This window comes from Hippocampus guttulatus, chromosome 23 (assembly GCF_054856545.1).
Source record: "Hippocampus guttulatus isolate MCC_2025c chromosome 23, RoL_Hgut_1.0, whole genome shotgun sequence".
Taxonomy (NCBI): domain Eukaryota; kingdom Metazoa; phylum Chordata; class Actinopteri; order Syngnathiformes; family Syngnathidae; genus Hippocampus; species Hippocampus guttulatus.
Genome location: NC_141283.1, coordinates 4,260,857 through 4,278,846, shown reverse-complemented (window position 1 = coordinate 4,278,846; position 17,990 = coordinate 4,260,857). Strand labels below are relative to the sequence as shown.

Here is a 17,990-nt window from a genome sequence, read left to right as displayed (position 1 = left end):
ATTGGAGTAAAAATAAACAAACAAAACGCTTAAAACCGTAAAGCCATCATTGAATTGGCTTATTTTCAGCTTGCCGTTTTTGACCATGTATAGTGTTTCTTTTGTTTTGTTTATTTATTTGTTTTGCATCCCAGGGTTTTTTTTTGAGTGAGTTGGCAAATCATTTGGATAACTGCAATGGATAAATTACTTCCATTTTGGATCATGAAACTGTGGACAAATATTTATTCCTGTAATTTTTTGTTGTTGTTGTTCAACTTCATTAAAACTGTTTGTCATTCCAAATTGCAATATTACCCATCTGCCTTTCAGTAAAGAATCTACCAAACACAACATTAAAAACTTTTCATTCTTACATGTAGGACCAACGTGACAAAACACAGTGGTAGTCATCACGCAAGCGAAGTTGTTTTCCACGATACTGTAAAACAAATAGACGGCGACTAATTGAGTGCGATGAGACCTTATTGATGGCAGTTAGCGCCCGCATGCATAATGAGCACTCATTAAACTACAGCATGCAAAAGATGCCGGCGGAAATTAGATGTTTTCATTTGCGAGGCCTCTTCTTTAATTGAGCCGGCCGCTTCCATTCACGCCTGGAGGATGGGCCTTAATTGCGGCGAATGACTTGGTGAAAAGAAAATCGTTTAGACGACGTCAAATGGAGGAATAAGTTCGTCAACGGGCTCAGAATTCGGCGCAGGAGCCGGAGCTCAGGGGAAAAGTAATTAATTAGCTCGACGTGTTTGTGTTTTTCCTCCGACTCGCTCTTCCTTCGTCAAATAAGTCACGATGGCCACGTTTGACAGACAGGAGATGTCAACAATCTAAATAAGTGTTTGAACCTCAATTAAGGCAAGATACATACCGTACAAAATTCTACGTTAGAGCAGCCTCACCACAAAAGCCACCTTGAGGGTGACAATGTAACAGTAATCACAGTCATATTCTTTATCCTCTGCGTAGACTATCAGACTAACTAATATTAGTGCTGTGTTGATGAGCTGAGAGAGGTTCTGGGTCTCAATCTTGGCTCCATAGCAACTCCAGTTTCTCTTGTGCAGCATGATAAATATCCATGTAATCCTCTTTTCTTGTCTCCAATTTGTTTTGGGGGTGGGGGGCCAAGTCATAAAACTCAAAAAGCGAGCACCCCGACCTACCAAAAGTAACGCTGAATTTATGAAACCCATGAGTTAAACAGAGAGGCACAGCTGTGAAGACCCCAATGGCAGGAAAACAAACCAAATTGAGGGTGGGAGACTATTCCATGAAAAAAAAATGCATGCACAACAGAAATAACTGGGAAAAAATGAAGAAATAAATGGTTTTAAAAAAACATCTGTTAATGATTCCAAAAACTAAATTTTACAACAATCAAATGCTGATAGTCTTACAAAACAAAGTCCCCCAGAACTGCTTTTAAGATGAAAATGGATTTCGGCATAAATGAATGGCAAAAGTCCATTGCCAAGAAATTTTCAGCTTCTTTAAAAATAAATAAAATAGCTTACAGCTGTTTGCCCTGACAACCAGTAATAACCCATCATTGTAGGCCATGACCCTTAAATTGAAAACAATTGTTTTTTTCACACATCAATGACTGGCCAAGTCTCAAATCACACACGCTCCTAATTTCATTCGCAGCTGCAATTTGATACCACTTCCTCTACATATCGCGTTGTCACGTTGAGCTATTAGTTCTACTGTCACCATTCAAGCGTCCTTAATTTATTCCCTGTCGTCCTCCAGTGACAAGATTGTGAATAAGACTGAATTCTACCATGGGGGAACCGTTCAAGACCCTGGGACGTCAACTCAGAGGCCCTCTTTGCAAAGTCAAATCTCTGAACCTTTAGGCCACCTTTCCTTAACCTTTGTTGGGCTACTTCGTGGGGTCAAGGAGAGGTGTAAGGCTTTTCCTTTTGAACAAAGGGAAAAGGACGAAACTGTTTAATTGAATTTTCCAAACTAACATGATGCCATAATGGCAAGTATTAGCTTAATGAAAGAGAGAGAGGTGAAGACTTTTAAACCGTAAGGAACGCTTCTAGCTTTGCCACACTTGTCACGGACACCAATGAACACTTACAACGCTTTATCATAGCAATAAAACACATTTAATAACACGTTTAAATCCAGAGCAATTTGCTCATCACTTTCTTCACACTTAGTAGGAATCAGGGTCAGAACGGTTCTTTTGGGGTTGTATTTGTTTTTGGGTTTGTGCGTTCGAGGGCTGCGGGTTGTCAACCACCGAAAAAAAAAATTTCCAGTCCTTTGTGATATTCCAGAGAAAATGATTAATTACGTTTCTTGGCTAGACGCGCCTTTTGCTTCAGCTGCAGCGTCTTCAGCTCGGCCATGGTGGAGAAGGTCCTGTACAACCACACCATCTGCGCAGAAACACAAACGTTTACAGTCTACTAGCTTGATGCTAACACAATGGGGAATGCCATACACCAAACGTCGAGTAACGTGGTCGTAATTTGCAAAGCTTGTTTGCTTCAGGTTGTTTATTTGTCACTTGCAGTTAAATCTTTCTGTTCAATTAAAAGAGAATTACATTTTATATGGCAACATATCAGCACTCACCACAATGATGACAGCGTTCAAAAGCAACGGGATGGAGAAGACCAACGATATAAACATGCCCGTGGAGTCAAAGTACTGGAACTCGGAAAACGACCTGCAAGAGGTTTCAGTCATTCAAGTGGATATTGGAATTCCATAATATTTTAAATATTTCAAGTACCTCCAGTTCATTGCTGCCAGCTCGTTTAAATATTCAGCACTGTACACCAAGACGACTGTGAGGAAAAATGAAGGACACATACATAACATAAAAGACTCACTACACCTAAACAGTTGTGTATCCGAATTCATAATGATCCCAAAAAAATACAAACCAATATCGTGAGTGGCCCAATACTTATGTCCACTTACTTATGAGCAGGAAGTGGCAGATCTGCGCTCTGTAATACTTGCACGTCACTATAGTCAGGCAAAGACACACTATGTGAAACACAACACCGCCGATAAGCCAAGGTTCCGACCACTTGACCTAAAAAAAAAAGAAGGCAGATTCTGAGAATACTAAAGGTAAGGCACAACGTTTTGTAGTGGTACTCCAACGACGGCGCTAGCATCGTTACGTTGGGAAGAAAGTTGAACCTACAGACATAAGAAACGTCCAAATGGATGTTATTCTTAAATTGCTAAAGGCGTCGATGGGCACGGAACTGACGTTGACGGGTTTGGGGGATGCCATTCTCACAAAAAACACAGACCCCGCTGCAGCTATAACATGTAAACAAAACAAGACGACTCCGTCGCACTAAAATGACGTCAGAATCAGATGACCATTTGAATTAAATGAAATCAATAGTTAGAAATACATTGGCCGTTTGTACTGATGATTGTAATATAGATTAGAATTTATATCACCATGTTATTTCATCATATTGAATGAACAAAAATGATTTAAGATTAAAAATAGTAACTCATATGTTTGAAAATAAATTGTAATACATTTAATTAGTACTTTCTTGCAAGAAACAAAAACAAAACAAGAATACAAACAGTACAAATGGATAAATCTAAATCTGTAAAGATTATTTTATATTATAAAAACAAAGGCAGAATAATGCAGAAAAATGTAATTTTATTTTTTTTTAAATCAAATCAAAATAACATGACATCAAAGTTGTACAGTAATATTCCAATAACTGTAACTTTGCTCAACATCGGAATCGCCCCCACCCTCCAAAAAAATCTGTATCAGTTGGGCCTGAATTTAAAAATTATGTTTAACCAAACCGCTATGTTCCATCTAATCGAAGTCAGCAAGCTCAATGCTAACATTAAAGGTGAAACATCATAGGCAGGCTAACAGAGATTTGCATAGATATTAACTCTAAGATGAGGTTTAATTGTATAACTGAATAACGAGAAGAGACGTTCAGGTTCTGTTTCTTGCAGGGCTGAAGTCGGGCACAAAGGTGGCGGCCACAGTGGCAGGCGTGGAGTAGCACAGAGCGAAATTGTACAGACCGAGCATGAGACACTTCCATGTGGAGCGCAGCGCTTTGCCAACATTCTGTAAGACAAATGGGTCATACGATTGCTTCTTTTGAATGACAATGGCACAGCAGAAATTGTTTACTAAGTTTCCAGTCAGCATGGAGCGTGGTCATGGAAAAAACATTGTCTGCAGCTGACCTTCTTCATGCAGGAAATGTTGCTCTGAAATGTGCCTGTGTGTGTACTGTTATTTTTGGTGGGGTGGGAGTCACATGAATTGCAAAAACACATTCAAATTTCCTCAATACACCACATGCATGAAAAGCTGTCAGCTGTCAGCTAAGAGAATTAACATAGTAAACATAGACAAACCTTCCTGACTCTTTTACGCTTCTCTTCCTTCACTTCCTGCTCAATGAGCAGCTGGTAGCGCTTGGCCCGGAAAGCCAAGTGGACGTCCGTGTGCTGTCGGCGCTGTTTGGTCTCCTCGCAGTCTACATGCCGCTGGTACGAGGACGTTGCCGCCTCGCCGTCCCGGTGCCGTGGCCTCTGTGGAGCTCCTTTGAGCTTCATGGTGGTTATGAGGGAGGCTGTTGAGAATCTTGGTAGTGGTGGTGGTGGTCAGCGGGGGGGTAGAAAACAATTTCCTCAGCAGGGGGGCATGTACAGTGTGCTGTCCACAGCTGTCATATGCATGAGTGCATTCCAGTGGACTCCTGTGTACACAGGAGGTGGCGCCAAGCCCTGAAAGGTGCTCCTCCCTTCCTTGTCCTCCTCATACATCCTCAGAACATTTTAAATTTAAGTCAGAATGGACGAATGAATAAATTCCGGATTTTTTCTTTTTGTATGTGTGCTTTAGTGAATTCTTCCTACCAACAAGTGAGTGTGAATGATATTGTAATTTTTCTATTGGCCTTATGACTGACACACAAAAGTCGATTTGACTACTAAATAGTAGATCGAATGAATGTATACATTACACAAGTTTCACTTTTTGAATAGTATTACTGAAATAAATCAACATTTTCAGGATATTCTATTTTTTTGACGAGCACCAATATACAGTATATTTCTTATTATTTCTATTTTAATGCTAAATGCATAACACCAACACAAAATATACATGAGAGGTGCTGGTGTTTGTTTTTTTTTGGTCCACTTGGGATCATCGTTCACACATTCCACACCATAGTATCTGTGACTTTTAATTGTGTGAGTTTAAATGGCAGGGCCTGGCCCGGTGAGTGATGTGGGAGTGAATGTAGAGTTGGCGGTTGTTGGCTCAGGATAGCGGCTTGCTGTTAAGTGGCTAACCATGAGCTAGTCTGCCTATAAGGTAAAACAGGAAGATAAATCCTTATGAGGTTTGCCAAGCAACAAGTGTGTGTTGTTCATATAAGACATTTTCTTTGATTGGCCATTGGGGTCGGTACGACAGAGCGCTATCAATTCTGACTTGCACAATGCCGTGAAAACAAAACTGGACTCAAGTTGAATGATCTGAGTGTTTGCGTCTGAAGTACATTGGTTACAGTTCATTGTCCATCACAGAGCGCATCGGTACCGAGGCTAGATTTGCAGATTTCACTTTGGGCGAGTCTCGCAAGGCGAGAAACTTTTTCATTTTGAAGTCAAAGTCGACGGGGAGTTCGCTGGGGAGCTTGTAGTCGGCTCTCATCAACGAGCTCAGGTAGGGAATGAGTGCGCAGTTCTCCTCAAAGGAGGCCAGCTTTTTTTTGTACATCTGTCGAATGTGTTCTGTGCTGCTGTGGTTGAATGCTGTAGGGAGGAAAAAAAAAACTTGGATTGCCAGCCATGTGCAGAAATACTGCAGTTCATTTGTGCTTTGTCATCTGTGAGTGAGTACCTTTCAGGTAGAACGCCACGTAGTGGAGAGCCGATCGTTCCATACTGAAGAAAGGAAACTTCGGTTTCAGGCACCCAACAGCCGTCATGGCCTTGATGACCGCCACTGCCACACCCTTCAGAGCAACACAAACGGCTCACAAAACATGCATCAAACCTTGACAATGTGACAGCTCAGAGTGTTTCTCACCTGTTCCAGGTAGCCCAGCGTAGGGAGAGAGGTGAGCGGGATCGGCTCGCAAAGAGGAGGAACCTTACTGGGCAACTTAAGGTCCCAGTAGACTTCAGGAGCGCTTCAGAAATTAAGTATTCCAGCCACTCAACAGACTGTTGCCAAGTAGCACCAAAAAAATTAAGCGCAGATTTGGTCTCACCTCAAAAACTTGTACTGCTTCTGCTTTGTCTCGCAAGTGTAGAGCCGCTCTCTGTATTCTACTGCAAATTCCATGCTGCCGTGTACCAGGGCTTCGTACCTTGGGAGAGGAAACCGCATAAAAGCATGACTAAACCAAGTGCAATATGACAAGTTATATTTAATACAGAACTTGATTTTAGAACTAATGTGTAAAAATAACACATTAATCTTAATCTTCACAGTACAAATGAATTACATTTTTTGTGGCCTTGGAGGGGAAACAAATGATTATTTTGAGAATTCTGCCTAGCAACTGAACAAACACAATCATTTGTGCACCCAAGCACCACCAAAATTTTCACAAAAAGCCCACAATTTAGTCTACCTAGCAACAAGCAGCTGACATAACATGGAAATTCAAGAAATTCTCTTTTTTTTGGCTTGGAAACACAAATAACGCCTTTCATTAGATTGTATTCCTTTCAAATATTTTGGCACTGTATTTTGCTGCTGTCACAAATGAATTACCCTGCTGAGGTATTTTATGTTAGATCCATTGTGGTGTGAAATATAAGTGTGATAACCTGTTGAGTATGTATGTACCTCTCTTTGCCATCCAGATAAGTGACGGGGCAGAAACCTTTCATCTCAATTTGCTGAGGGAATCTGCTCTTCACCTCTGCCTCGGTTAGTTTTTTGGGCAGCAGGTCTGCCTCCGGAAGAGGGCGCGGGCAGAGGGGGCTGACAAATTGATCCGGACTGGCAAGAAAGCTCTGCCATCAAATAAAACTCTCGTCACAACAAGATTATTGTAGTTAACGAAAACTAAACCACAACATACAAAGTAAGTAACTGTCATGAAAAATCCAAAACTCTTATATTGCTGCTTCAGACTTATATGTTTTAAATTCAAGTTGTTTTTTTTAAGGCTGACCTCCAAATGTTGTGTGCTACACATCTTGAAATATCGCCGATTGTATTCCGCAGCATACATCAGGGATGCAGTTTCTGAGCAGTCCACAAGGTGGTTCTGCAGAGCGAGGCACACGGGGCAGTAGTGGCCAAACTCCCCAATCTGACGCTGAAACTCTCTGGGTGTGACGCAAAGCCTGTTGATGCAGCCGGCCTGACCTGCATCATGAAAACACACAGTTCAACTCCGAGCTCGTCCTTCCTTTTGCTCGTTCAGAACTTACCGCTTCTGGTCTTGCTCAGGTAAGTGTGGATGTACTCCATGCTGATGCTGATCTCCTTGATCAGGCATTCCCAGATGTACCACTTGCTCTTGAGGCCATCCATTTGGATCCAATTTTCATACTGCTGTTGAAAGTGCTGCCTCATGAGCTCCGCTTCCTGCTTGTAGCAGGTGTTGCGGACATGAAGGATCTCGGCGCTGTCATGCATCAGGTGGGGCCTACAATGAAAAAAAAAGGGAGGTCGCCGGGATATATGCGTCAGTGACATTTGTTGTTTGGTGGTTAAGTGGAGGATGGGGTTTTCTGACTTGTTCTCCTCCATCTTGATCGCAAGGCCTCGCTTCAGCACCTCTAGCGTATCCAGCTCCATCTCCACCACCATCATGGGGATGATGCTGTTGTCCTGCATCAGTTCCGCTTGCTTCATGGTCATGGGAAAGCCATCCAACACATAACTGCAATAGCACAAGAACAGCGATTCATGTATTCTTTATTCTCTGCGAACAACGATTAATATTAGTGCCGTACAGATGAGTTGAGAGGAGTTCAGACAGGTCATTATAGAGCATATCAGTCTGTCTGTCTTATACTGCTCTCAAGTGGCCAAGGCGGGCACATCAGAATTAAATTAGCTGCATTTAAAAAACAAAACTCAAAACTGGATTAAAAATTAACTACAACGAAACTTCTCCAACTATTGTAGTCTTGATTCTAGTCTGTTCAACAGTCAATCACAGAGCATATACAGTAACAAGCACGGTCAGGTGAATGAAAAAAATGTGAAATGATCCATTGTGGTACATTGTGTTGTTAAGTTTTCATTTACACACCCTTGCGTACTGCACACCAAGCTCATGAGCACCTTCTCCAGACACTGGATGGCCAGTTCATCGGGCACCACCAGGCCCTGGTTGAGATGTTTCTTCATCTGAACCGACAAGTCGCTGTGCTCCTGCTCCTCAAGTATGCGCCTCATTACGCCGCCGATGGACAACAGGTCCAAACCGTACCGCTGCGCGAACATGGTTGCCACTGCGTAAACGGCAGAGAATGTGAAAATTCAACTGTTGACTCTACATTATTTTTAGAGCAGTTAAATAACCACAGCTGCATACAAAGTTAGTTGTACATATAGTAAAATCAGACATCCAAAAACAAAGACAATAACTTAATAATATAAAACAGTAAAGACAATAAAACACTAAATCAATGGCGAGTGTCATGCTGAGTCAAAAGCCAAAGAATGAAAATGTGTTTTAAGACACGTTTTAAAGTTCAACAGAGATGATGGGGGTTTGCCTAACATTCAATGGAAGGTCATTCCAAAGGGAGGGAGCGGCAACGGAAAAATGTTCTATGAAGATTGAACCCAAGGGCAGCAAATGCAATGAAAATATCAGGGGCCCCAAAATTGAATCCTGTGGAATACCATATAAAGGAATTTCGGGACTCACCACTTGTTTTCCCTGATTTGGGTGGTCCGACGATGGCCATTTTAAGAGGAAGCATAGGGGAAGGTTTTGACTGCCGGAGGTACTTCAAGGGGTTGAGTATGAATGTTTGCTGGTTCTTCTTGGAACCGAAAAAGTAGATATATTGGTTGAAGAGCACTGGAAAGGCAGTATCAAGAGGCCACAGCACAGGTTGGATGAGGTCCCCTTCACTGTAACGCTGTGTGAATTGAAAAGGAAAGATCATCTGTTTTTGTACAACTTTTACTAGACACAAAATGACTCCGCTTGCTCTTGGGACTTTTTCATGAATTTTGTTATGATAGACTTCCAATTTCATGTCAATTGGTGATACTAATGCCTGTGACTAATTTCTCACAACTTTTCGGGGGTGGGGGGGAGGCGATACTGAATGCGTTTTGAAAGATTGTGTTCGGAACCAACTACAACAGGAAAATTCAAACAGGTCTGGAAAAATGAGTGTTTTGACATACTGAGGTCCCCTAATATTCCGACTGAACAAAAACAACAACAAAAAAACAATAGTAAGAGTCATTACAGCAATTCCAAGGCTTTCACACTGCAAGTTTACCTTGACGGGGTCCATACAGCCAAAGGCGCTGTGGAACTTGTATGAGTAGAGCAGGAGCAGCTGTGCCAGGTTGTACGAGATGGGCTGGCATTTTTGGAAGAGTGACTCACGGTTGGCCTGCAGCGGCTCCACTTTCAGGAGGAGTTGACGCCGTACGACGGGCGTCTTGCGGGAAGCGTTGATTGATATCCTTGGAATTTTGAGTTCGCTTAGAACCTCCTATGTGTGGAAAAAAATTTTTTGGGGGATGTTTTAAAAAAAATGTGTGGCGGTTAGTGAAACTGCCACAGTGTCTGATGGTATTGTGTATCACGTTTACCAGCACGATAGCCATGTTGTTTGAGTCTGCCACGTAACGTTCTTCAATTTCCATGTTCAGCCTCTCCGTAGTTGCTTCCTCCACTTCATCTTCATCCCTGAACTCATCGTACCTTTCAATGGGGTACTCCTCCTCCAGGATGGCCTCGATCTCGTCCTCTATGTTGGCAGAGTCTTCTTCGTCCTCATCTTCAGCCCGGCAACTAAACTGGTTTGTTTTGAGGTTGAGGTTAATGTGAAAACCAAATAAAATAGTCAAAGTGTGACAGTGGTGGACGGGATGGCTTACTTTTGCTGTGGCTGTTGAAGAGGCCGCTTTCTCCTCCATTAGTTCTGCCCTCCTCTTTGTAATATTCTCTTCCTGTATTTAAGACAGATTGTCACCATTGTGTTGCACATAAATGTACATCCTACCTGCCTATCTATCTATCTATCTATCTATCTATCTATCTATTTATTTATTTTTCCGCATATCTATTTACCCGCGCCTTGCTGTGTATTTCGCGGAGGACATCGAGTAAACTTTCACGCCGGTCGCAGTGATCCCGCCACCTCTGCCAGAATTTGGGCAACAGGCGTGCCTGAATGTCTTCCACCCCGGCCATCAAGGTGACCACAGCATCAGGATAAAGCTGATGCTGCATCATGTGCTGCACTTCCTCTGTGTTGTGAGGGAAATCCTCGAGGATGAATCCTGTCGACCTGAAATCAACACTCAGAGAGCATCTGTGTGCTATCACAGTTGTGGTGCATGTGTGTGTTTGCTGTGTTACATGTAAGGCTCCGTTTTCCAGTAAGGATTGATGACCGTATCCAGGACATGTGAACTTAGTGGAAGGTCATCAGCCAAGTAGGCTTGAATACCAATTTCCTCATCTGTCAGTCCCGCATCCTCCTTACGGACAAAAACAAAACAAAACAAAGATGCACAAAAACATTAAAACTCATTCATTCATTTTCCAAACCGCTTTTATCCTTACAAGGGTCGCGGTGGGTGCTGGAGCCTATCCCAGTTGTTGTCGGGCAGTAGGCGGGGGACACCCTGAACCGGTTGCCAGCCAATCGCAGGGATCACAGAGACGAACAACTGTCCGTCTACGCTCACACTCACACCTAGGGACAATTTGGAGTGTTCAATAAGCCTGCCATGCATGTTTTCGGAATGTGGGAGGAAACCGGTGTACCCGGAGAAAACCCATGGAGGCCCCACGGAGAACATGCAAACTCCACACAAGGAGGCCGGAGCTGGAATTGAACCTCTGCACGGTACCTCTGCACTGTAAGGTTGACGTGCTAACCACTGGATCACCGGGCAGCCCAACATTAAAACAGCATCTCATTTTGTGCAATTAGCTGGAAAGCTTACCTCAGTTACCTCCGGAGGTTCTTCACCTCGGACCTCCTCGATAGCGGACTTCAAGCCCTTCAGATGCTCCTCCGTCGACTCGTCGGCGGGGATAACTCGATGCTTCATCTTTGGCATGAGGAGAGTTTGAAGATGCTCCCGGAACTGAATGTGGAAAAGGCCAAGTTGCTTGGCGAGCCACTCGCCTTGAGTGGTCTTGCCGGAGCCTCTGCATCCTAGCACAAATATCCGCAGGGCAGGGGGCTGAAAGACACGTGTGAGATAACGATGTGTTCACGTGTTTCATACCTTTTCCATTATTCAGTTTGTACCTTCAGAAGCTCGGTATGTCCGACAAATTGCTCGGGAGAGAGCATGAAGACCTCCCTGGCGTCGACACTGGAGAAATAGTAGACCTTTTCTCGATACTTGGATGATATCTCATCTGTGCAGGGCACCAGTGCATTCTGCTTGTTGAGCACCACCGGGCAAAAAATAAAGGTATCGCCAAAAGACCTCTTGGAAGTTGCATCCCCTCGGGATTCTGACTTTTACAGGAAGAAAAGGATTCAAAATGTTGAAATTTGTTCTAATTAGCAGTGGTAGACCCCATTAGATTTTCTAACAATGCTATTTTAAATTAGCTAGCCATGTTTACTTTACCATCGACGTGCTGTTGTGTAAGCCAGTTCGGCTATTCATTGCACTTGATTATTATGTGTGAAATGTTCCCAAACTTTAAGGCATTCTCTGTCTTTTATGATACATATGTACAATTTAAAAAAAAGATCGATGGTAATGTTAACCGCAATATAGTGAGGGACAATACAACTTTTTCTTCTTGTATTTTCCAGCAGTCTTGATGTGCTGTGGCACTATGCTGCTTCTCACAAGTCAGTCTTGGAGCTACGTGACATATCCGATTAGGGGAGCGAGGAGACGGACAGTGACTTCGTTGGTCATCTCATGTGCTCAACACACTAAAGGAGTAGTAAGCAGACATTTCAATGCAGAATGGCCTGTTCACTGACGTCTTCCCCCTCCTCCTGCTCCTCCTCTTCCTCCTCCTCCTCGGCCGTGTCCTTGGAAGAATCGTCTTCGTCGTTGCCAATTTCCAGATTTGCAATGGCTTCGATATCTTCTGCTTCCTCATCCAAGTCGACGGCGGAGAACTCTCTGGGCAAATACTTGAAGGGCTCTGCAGAGCAATTAAGTGTGGCAATTATGGTTGTTGTTTTTTTCCCCCGGGAAGAATTACACGTCATTCAAAATGGACCAGTATTATCTTTGTAAAGACAAAATATTGTATTGTGTAACGCTGATGGCGAGTCGTGCCTTTGGGCCCTTCAGTGGGAACATACGCGATTTTAAACCGTCAATACTGTACAAAAACGCAACATTACAGATCACAAGGGTGGTGCAAACATCATCTGGAGCAGTTCAGGATCAATATTGATCGAAAAAATGTAAATACGATCCTCAATACTCACCATAGAAGCTGAGTGTGATAGAAAATGGATGAAGGTTGTGTCACTTAAATGTAAAGAGAATCAAAAGGGTTTCCACTCACTCTCCATGAGCTGGACAATCTCATCCAGAAGTTCCTTGGGGCTCCTGCTGGCGGTCTGCAGCACCGAGTGGCTTATGCTGAGCGACAGCTGCAGCCCTTCCCATTCTCTCGTGAACTGATCCTTCTCGGCTTTGAGCTCCGGCTGATCTGAAGAGTCGACACGGTGAGGGAACGAAGACAAGGTCCGCAAATATTTTGTAACATAGGAAGGAATCATTGTCTTACCTTCGGTGTTTTCTGTCTGCGGAGTGCCGGACTGATCTGCATTGCAAAAGGAGCAATGTTAATAAAAACCTGGCTGCTCTGATTGGTGAGGAAGGATGAGAAATACCTGACAGAAGACACCAAACTGAACACTACTTACTCTGATTCACCTCAGTGTGCATGAGACAGAAAAGGAAATCTGGATGGATCCCAGCTCGATGTAAAGCCTCCAACTGGGAGGCGTTCCTGGGAAAGTTGTCAAGCACCCAGCCGTTGCCCACATCGGCACCCACGTTGGAAGTTTCATTCTGTGACAATAAACACATAGCGCAAAAAAAAAAAAAAAAAGTCATGATTGATTGAGATTCTAGTTTAAAGTGTTCTATGATCATGCTTGTAACGCAACGCACGAGTATCGCAAGTCATGTTTCCCCACTGAAATGAATGGAAATACCATTGATAGTTCCTGCCTCCCCTCAAAAAAATTATTCAAGATTTTTTTTTCAATGAGAATAAAAACTCACCCGATAGTATTGTATTTTTTTTTTGAACAACAGTAATGACATCATGGAAAGGAATTGAAAAGAAGACGTGTAAGAATATGTTTTTGCTACACTTTGCATCAGTTCAATGGCCATCATGCTGCTCCTTCTGATGTGCCCAGCTTGGCCACCTGGGGGCAGTATAAGACAAAACACACACACACACCTATAGAGATAAAATAAACATACTTCTCTGACGACTTTCATCAGAGCTTGCGCATAGACTTCCTTGGCTGCATCTTGTTTTTTGGCCTCCTCCAGAGCGGTTTGCACAAGAGCCACCACTTCGGGATGATCTTCCGTCACTGAAGACATCGTAAGAGCATTTGAACGTTGTGCTCAGGACATTTGTTTCTCTGTTACTATCGGAAGTGAATTCAGTAAATTTAAGTGTGTTCTTACCTTCCACAGCAGGGGTTCCATCTGGGGAGGCAAAATATCAAAAGTAATGTGAGAAATGGTAACATTATTGTACGAGACTGTACTAAACCGAGAGAAGCGGGACAATAACTTGCCAGAACTCTGCTCGTTTTGCTGCTTGGTCCTGATTTTCTCCATGGCAGCCTGCGTGCTGTCCTCTTTGACTTTTACGAGCCACTCTTTCTCCAGCTCAGCCACGAGAGGCTCCGCCAGTTTCTCCAGCTCCAGCACGGACACGTTGTGCCTGGTGGCCATCAGTTTGGAAAGGTCAGGCCTCCCCGAAGCTTTTGTTCCAATGATGCAAACCCTACAAGGGGGGCTTGGCATCGGAGGGAGTAAGTAGCGTCTGGGGTTGGTCACAAACTTATCGTAGGCTTCTTGGGATGAAAGGATGTACATTTTGTCCCGGAAACTGTCGAAGGGTTTCAGAGGAGAGGTGGTCACAAAACAAATTCAACTCACTTCTCAAGGCACCACTGATTGAAAGAAGCCTCACCCTACAGAGAATTCCGGTTTTCCGGGAACCAACAATCCTTCTTTCAGTGCGACTGGACAACTTCGACCCCAGCGGCTCCTCCTCCAGCGGAAGCCTGGGACCAACATCCTGGAAGAGGACATAAACCTCAAAAGATCCTCCTATAAACCAGACGGGAGGCAGCATTGGGTTTGGAGTTTTTTTGCATTCACATATAGCGGAATATCTCCCATGTCCATTAAGTCGCAAGTACAGTACAATCTGGAAAGTGTTTACAGTGTTTTTTTTTCCGCTCAAAATTCTATACACGACACCCCATAAGAACAACATGAAACTATTTTTGCCAATGTATTGAAAGCAAAAAATAAGACATGACATGTACATTAAGTGGCGGCCTGGTGGTCCAGTGGTTAGCACATTGACCTCACAGTGCAGAGGTACCAGGTTCAATTCCAGCTCCAGCCTCCCTGTGTGGAGTTTGCATGTTTGCCTGCGTGGGTTTTCTCCGGGTACTCCGGTTTCCTCCCACATGCCAAAAACATGCATTGCAGGCTGATTGAACACTCGAAATTGTCCCGAGGTGTGAGTGTGAGCGCGGATGGTTGCCCGTCTATGTGTGCCCTGCGATTGGCTGACAACCAGTGCAGGGTGGCCCCGTCGACTACCCGAAGAGAGCTGGGATAGGCTGCAGCACGCCAAGTGACCCTTGTGAGTTTAAGCAGACCAGAAAATGGGTGGATGGATGTTCATTAAGTATTCGTAGCCTTTGATCAATACTTTGTTGGTACACCTTTGGCAGTAAATAAAGCCTGTTTTCGTGTTTTTGTAGATGATGGAGCAAGCTTGGCACACCTAACTTAGGAAATAAGGCAGAACAAAATATGGAAATACTTTCCAGATGTACTATACCCGATAAAGAGATCAGTTTAGCAGACACCAAATAGTTTATTTACTACTGACATTTTTTTTAAATTTAATGCTAAATACAAACAAAACAAAATTGCCTTCGACGCTGTGCAGAACTGACCGTTTCGATGTCTTCGGGCAACTCTTCGTTCTGATGGAGGACCACCGGAACGGACACACGCTGTATGGCCATCGATCCCAGGCGGGACAACACAAACTAGAAGCAAACAGGGAACACACATCAGTAACACCGAGCAACATACTGTTTGTATGAAGCGACTTACGAAGAGCAACTCCTCGGGTGTGTCGCTTCCGTCCACCTCTAAAAGGTAAATAGGGTTGTGGTCCATCATGTAGTCCTGAACGACAAGATGGATGCGTTATAATGCAATGGAGCTCCTCTTTCTTCTACTTCTGACAGTGAGAATTTGTACCTCCAGCGGTCTGAGGATGTTATCCTTGTACGTGTTGATTCTGAGAGAAGTATTTCGGGACTGACGTTCAGGGATCCACACCAGCTGATCAATAGTGCACCTTTGAGGAGGTTGTTCCTCTTCCTCTTCATCCTCGTCCTGCGAGCATGAAAAAGTCTTCGATTATTCACTGGAGATGCTGACATGGATTTTCCATCTGCTGAATCTGGTGGGTCACTGCCCCATTTATTTATTTTTCGATTCACTTGTGAGGTTTAACAGATACCTGCGAGTCTTCCTTATCCTCCTCCTCCACTATTTCCTCTTCTATAAATCCCGTCACGTGGAACTCATTGTCCAATTTCCATTGATCTTGATTGTACAGAAGACCTGTCATCGGGTGCTGCTTCTGACTTGACAGCCTCTTGACCAAGTCCTTGTCAGCACACTGACAAGACAGCAAACATGATTACATTTTTAGTTTTTTTTATTATTTTTGAAAACTCAAGAGAGAAGCACAGTGGTGCGACCAAACCTTGATGTTGATGATAAAGTCCGGCTTGAGTTTGAGCTTCCTGATCATTTCCATTTGCTCATCGACGCTAACGCCTTCTTCCGACATGAACGGCAGGCAGCTCAACACGTAGCCTGCGATGTGTGATTTCAACATCGGAGTGGTAAGATGTGCTGTGAAATCATGCTACCAAAGCCTTACCGTAATGCTCAACTTTGGTTGAGTTCAGCATGTCGAGTATGAGCCGGAGGACCACATCTTCTGGTATACTTGCGCCCGCATTTAGGATATCCAGCAGCTGTAAAATGATCGGCTTTAGTGCAGATGTGGGAAAAGATATGACGCACGGCCCGTCAGGCACTACTAAAAACAAATACAATTTTAGAGGAACTGTCGGTTAAAAAGATTGTAAATAGCATTACCTTGATGCCATCCTCTGTTTTATTTCTGATGTGGGAGTCGAGCACCTCCGTGTCTCCAATTGGGAAACAGTTGGAATGAATTGATAGGTGTCGTTTGTAAAAGGTAGAGAGAGATTATGCTTACCATCAATTAAAACGCACCCCCAGGTCTCTGCAATGTTTTTAGCCAGGGTGGATTTGCCAACACCCTGCAACAACGGACGTCAGAAGTTATTGTTATCGAGTTAAACATGCCAGGTTTGTTATTATTGATCCTTTCCGGACTGAAATACAAGAGCTATTTTTGAAGTCATCTTGAATGATTGATTGACAGATTGATTCAATCAGATTCAGTCATAAAAAAAGTAAATCCAGAATTTTACAGTCAAACAAAGGCAATCGAAAAGGCATAGGGTGAAGCCGCTGCTCATCAAGCATATTCGCCTGCTTTACAAGACAAACAGATTTCAATTAAAACAATTTTTGAAGCACCCACACAAATTTTATCACCTTACCCATATCAGTTATCCGAGTGACTTTGCACCCATTTTTAGCCAAACTCTCTTATACCATATACCAGATTTTTTTTCAGTAGTATACTACGATCAAGAGCAGGGGTGTCAAACTAATTTTTTGTCACGGGCCACTTCGGAGTTACGGCTTCCCTTGGAGGGCCGATGCAAAATCTCAACGTTCTTGATTTCCCATGACAATTTGATATTACGGTACATATTTCAGCAAGGATCATGAAAGTTGACACACATGATTTGCTCCCGCGGGTTACATAAAATGACCTGGCGGGCCATATCTGGCCTCCGTGCCTTGACTTTGACACCTGAGATCAAGAGTGTCAAATTCTTTTTTCAAATGGCTTCAACTGTGCAAGTGTCCCTCAACGTCTGCTGTGTATGTGTGACATCATTTACCGGTCTTCCAACTACAAGGAAGCAGGTCGGTTTGGAAAGTAGACGCTGTCTCTCGGCGTCCTCTTCGATGAGATTGTCCACTAGAGCCATGCCTGTTTTAGTGCCTAAAATTAAGCAGAAATATGGTTAATTGCACCAAATAGAAATATAAGAAGGACCCCCGTTAGAAATCGTCAATCATAACATTGCTACTTTATCTTGAACATCAATGACGAGATGTGCGGATCTTAACCGGTCTGATGCTGCAAAGGGATACGCACTCGGTGGCGAGGTCTAGCCGGTTTGCATAGTACACAAACGGGATTAATATTAAAAAGATAACTTCCTCCATATCAAATCCACATTATAAAATTGGTATATTGAAACAAACTGGCTGTATTTACAAAAAATGTGATAGAATGCTATTTAAACCCATTTTCACATTTCAATAAAATGCAGTTTGGGGTAGCTACTCGAGATTGCAGGTG

The 17,990-nt window shown here is 43.3% G+C and overlaps 3 protein-coding genes across 3 annotated transcripts; all 3 read right to left on the bottom strand.

Moving 5' to 3' along the window:
* Positions 1 to 2,100: 2,100 nt before the first annotated feature.
* Positions 2,101 to 3,347, bottom strand: LOC147185806 (transmembrane protein 18-like). Its single transcript, XM_086104360.1, has 5 exons — positions 3,182 to 3,347; positions 2,950 to 3,067; positions 2,759 to 2,813; positions 2,599 to 2,692; positions 2,101 to 2,399 (listed from the first exon to the last, which is right to left on the bottom strand). The coding sequence occupies exons 1-5, from the start codon at positions 3,272 to 3,274 to the stop codon at positions 2,307 to 2,309; spliced, it is 453 nt and encodes a 150-aa protein (XP_085960486.1). The 5' UTR covers positions 3,275 to 3,347; the 3' UTR covers positions 2,101 to 2,306.
* A 320-nt stretch (positions 3,348 to 3,667) lies between these two features.
* Positions 3,668 to 4,718, bottom strand: LOC147185805 (uncharacterized). Its single transcript, XM_086104414.1, has 2 exons — positions 4,399 to 4,718; positions 3,668 to 4,102 (listed from the first exon to the last, which is right to left on the bottom strand). The coding sequence occupies exons 1-2, from the start codon at positions 4,597 to 4,599 to the stop codon at positions 3,965 to 3,967; spliced, it is 339 nt and encodes a 112-aa protein (XP_085960540.1). The 5' UTR covers positions 4,600 to 4,718; the 3' UTR covers positions 3,668 to 3,964.
* A 500-nt stretch (positions 4,719 to 5,218) lies between these two features.
* Positions 5,219 to 17,613, bottom strand: LOC147185804 (adenylate kinase 9-like). Its single transcript, XM_086104362.1, has 34 exons — positions 17,524 to 17,613; positions 16,743 to 16,806; positions 16,619 to 16,671; positions 16,398 to 16,494; positions 16,218 to 16,330; positions 15,969 to 16,130; positions 15,704 to 15,841; positions 15,554 to 15,628; positions 15,391 to 15,486; positions 14,385 to 14,524; positions 13,984 to 14,300; positions 13,871 to 13,891; positions 13,658 to 13,773; positions 13,087 to 13,234; positions 12,948 to 12,983; positions 12,723 to 12,869; positions 12,184 to 12,350; positions 11,485 to 11,700; positions 11,174 to 11,416; positions 10,581 to 10,702; positions 10,290 to 10,509; positions 10,097 to 10,168; positions 9,809 to 10,015; positions 9,490 to 9,708; positions 8,901 to 9,117; positions 8,277 to 8,478; positions 7,755 to 7,901; positions 7,447 to 7,664; positions 7,185 to 7,381; positions 6,854 to 7,023; positions 6,270 to 6,368; positions 6,086 to 6,188; positions 5,897 to 6,011; positions 5,219 to 5,808 (listed from the first exon to the last, which is right to left on the bottom strand). The coding sequence occupies exons 1-34, from the start codon at positions 17,611 to 17,613 to the stop codon at positions 5,558 to 5,560; spliced, it is 4,998 nt and encodes a 1,665-aa protein (XP_085960488.1). The 3' UTR covers positions 5,219 to 5,557.
* Positions 17,614 to 17,990: the final 377 nt, after the last annotated feature.

Coding starts and splice junctions, on each gene's coding strand:
- LOC147185804 (XM_086104362.1), bottom strand. CDS start 17,613: ATGGCTCTAGTGGACAATCTCATCGAAGAGGACGCCGAGAGACAGCGT. Junction 13,235..13,657: donor TGATGAAAGTCGTCAGAGAA/GTATGTTTATTT, acceptor TTATTGTCACAG/AATGAAACTTCCAACGTGGG. Junction 12,870..12,947: donor GCAGACAGAAAACACCGAAG/GTAAGACAATGA, acceptor TCGACTCTTCAG/ATCAGCCGGAGCTCAAAGCC.
- LOC147185805 (XM_086104414.1), bottom strand. CDS start 4,599: ATGAAGCTCAAAGGAGCTCCACAGAGGCCACGGCACCGGGACGGCGAG. Junction 4,103..4,398: donor AGCGTAAAAGAGTCAGGAAG/GTTTGTCTATGT, acceptor TTTGTCTTACAG/AATGTTGGCAAAGCGCTGCG.
- LOC147185806 (XM_086104360.1), bottom strand. CDS start 3,274: ATGGCATCCCCCAAACCCGTCAACGTCAGTTCCGTGCCCATCGACGCC. Junction 2,693..2,758: donor CTGGCAGCAATGAACTGGAG/GTACTTGAAATA, acceptor AACCTCTTGCAG/GTCGTTTTCCGAGTTCCAGT. Junction 2,400..2,598: donor TGAACGCTGTCATCATTGTG/GTGAGTGCTGAT, acceptor GTTTCTGCGCAG/ATGGTGTGGTTGTACAGGAC.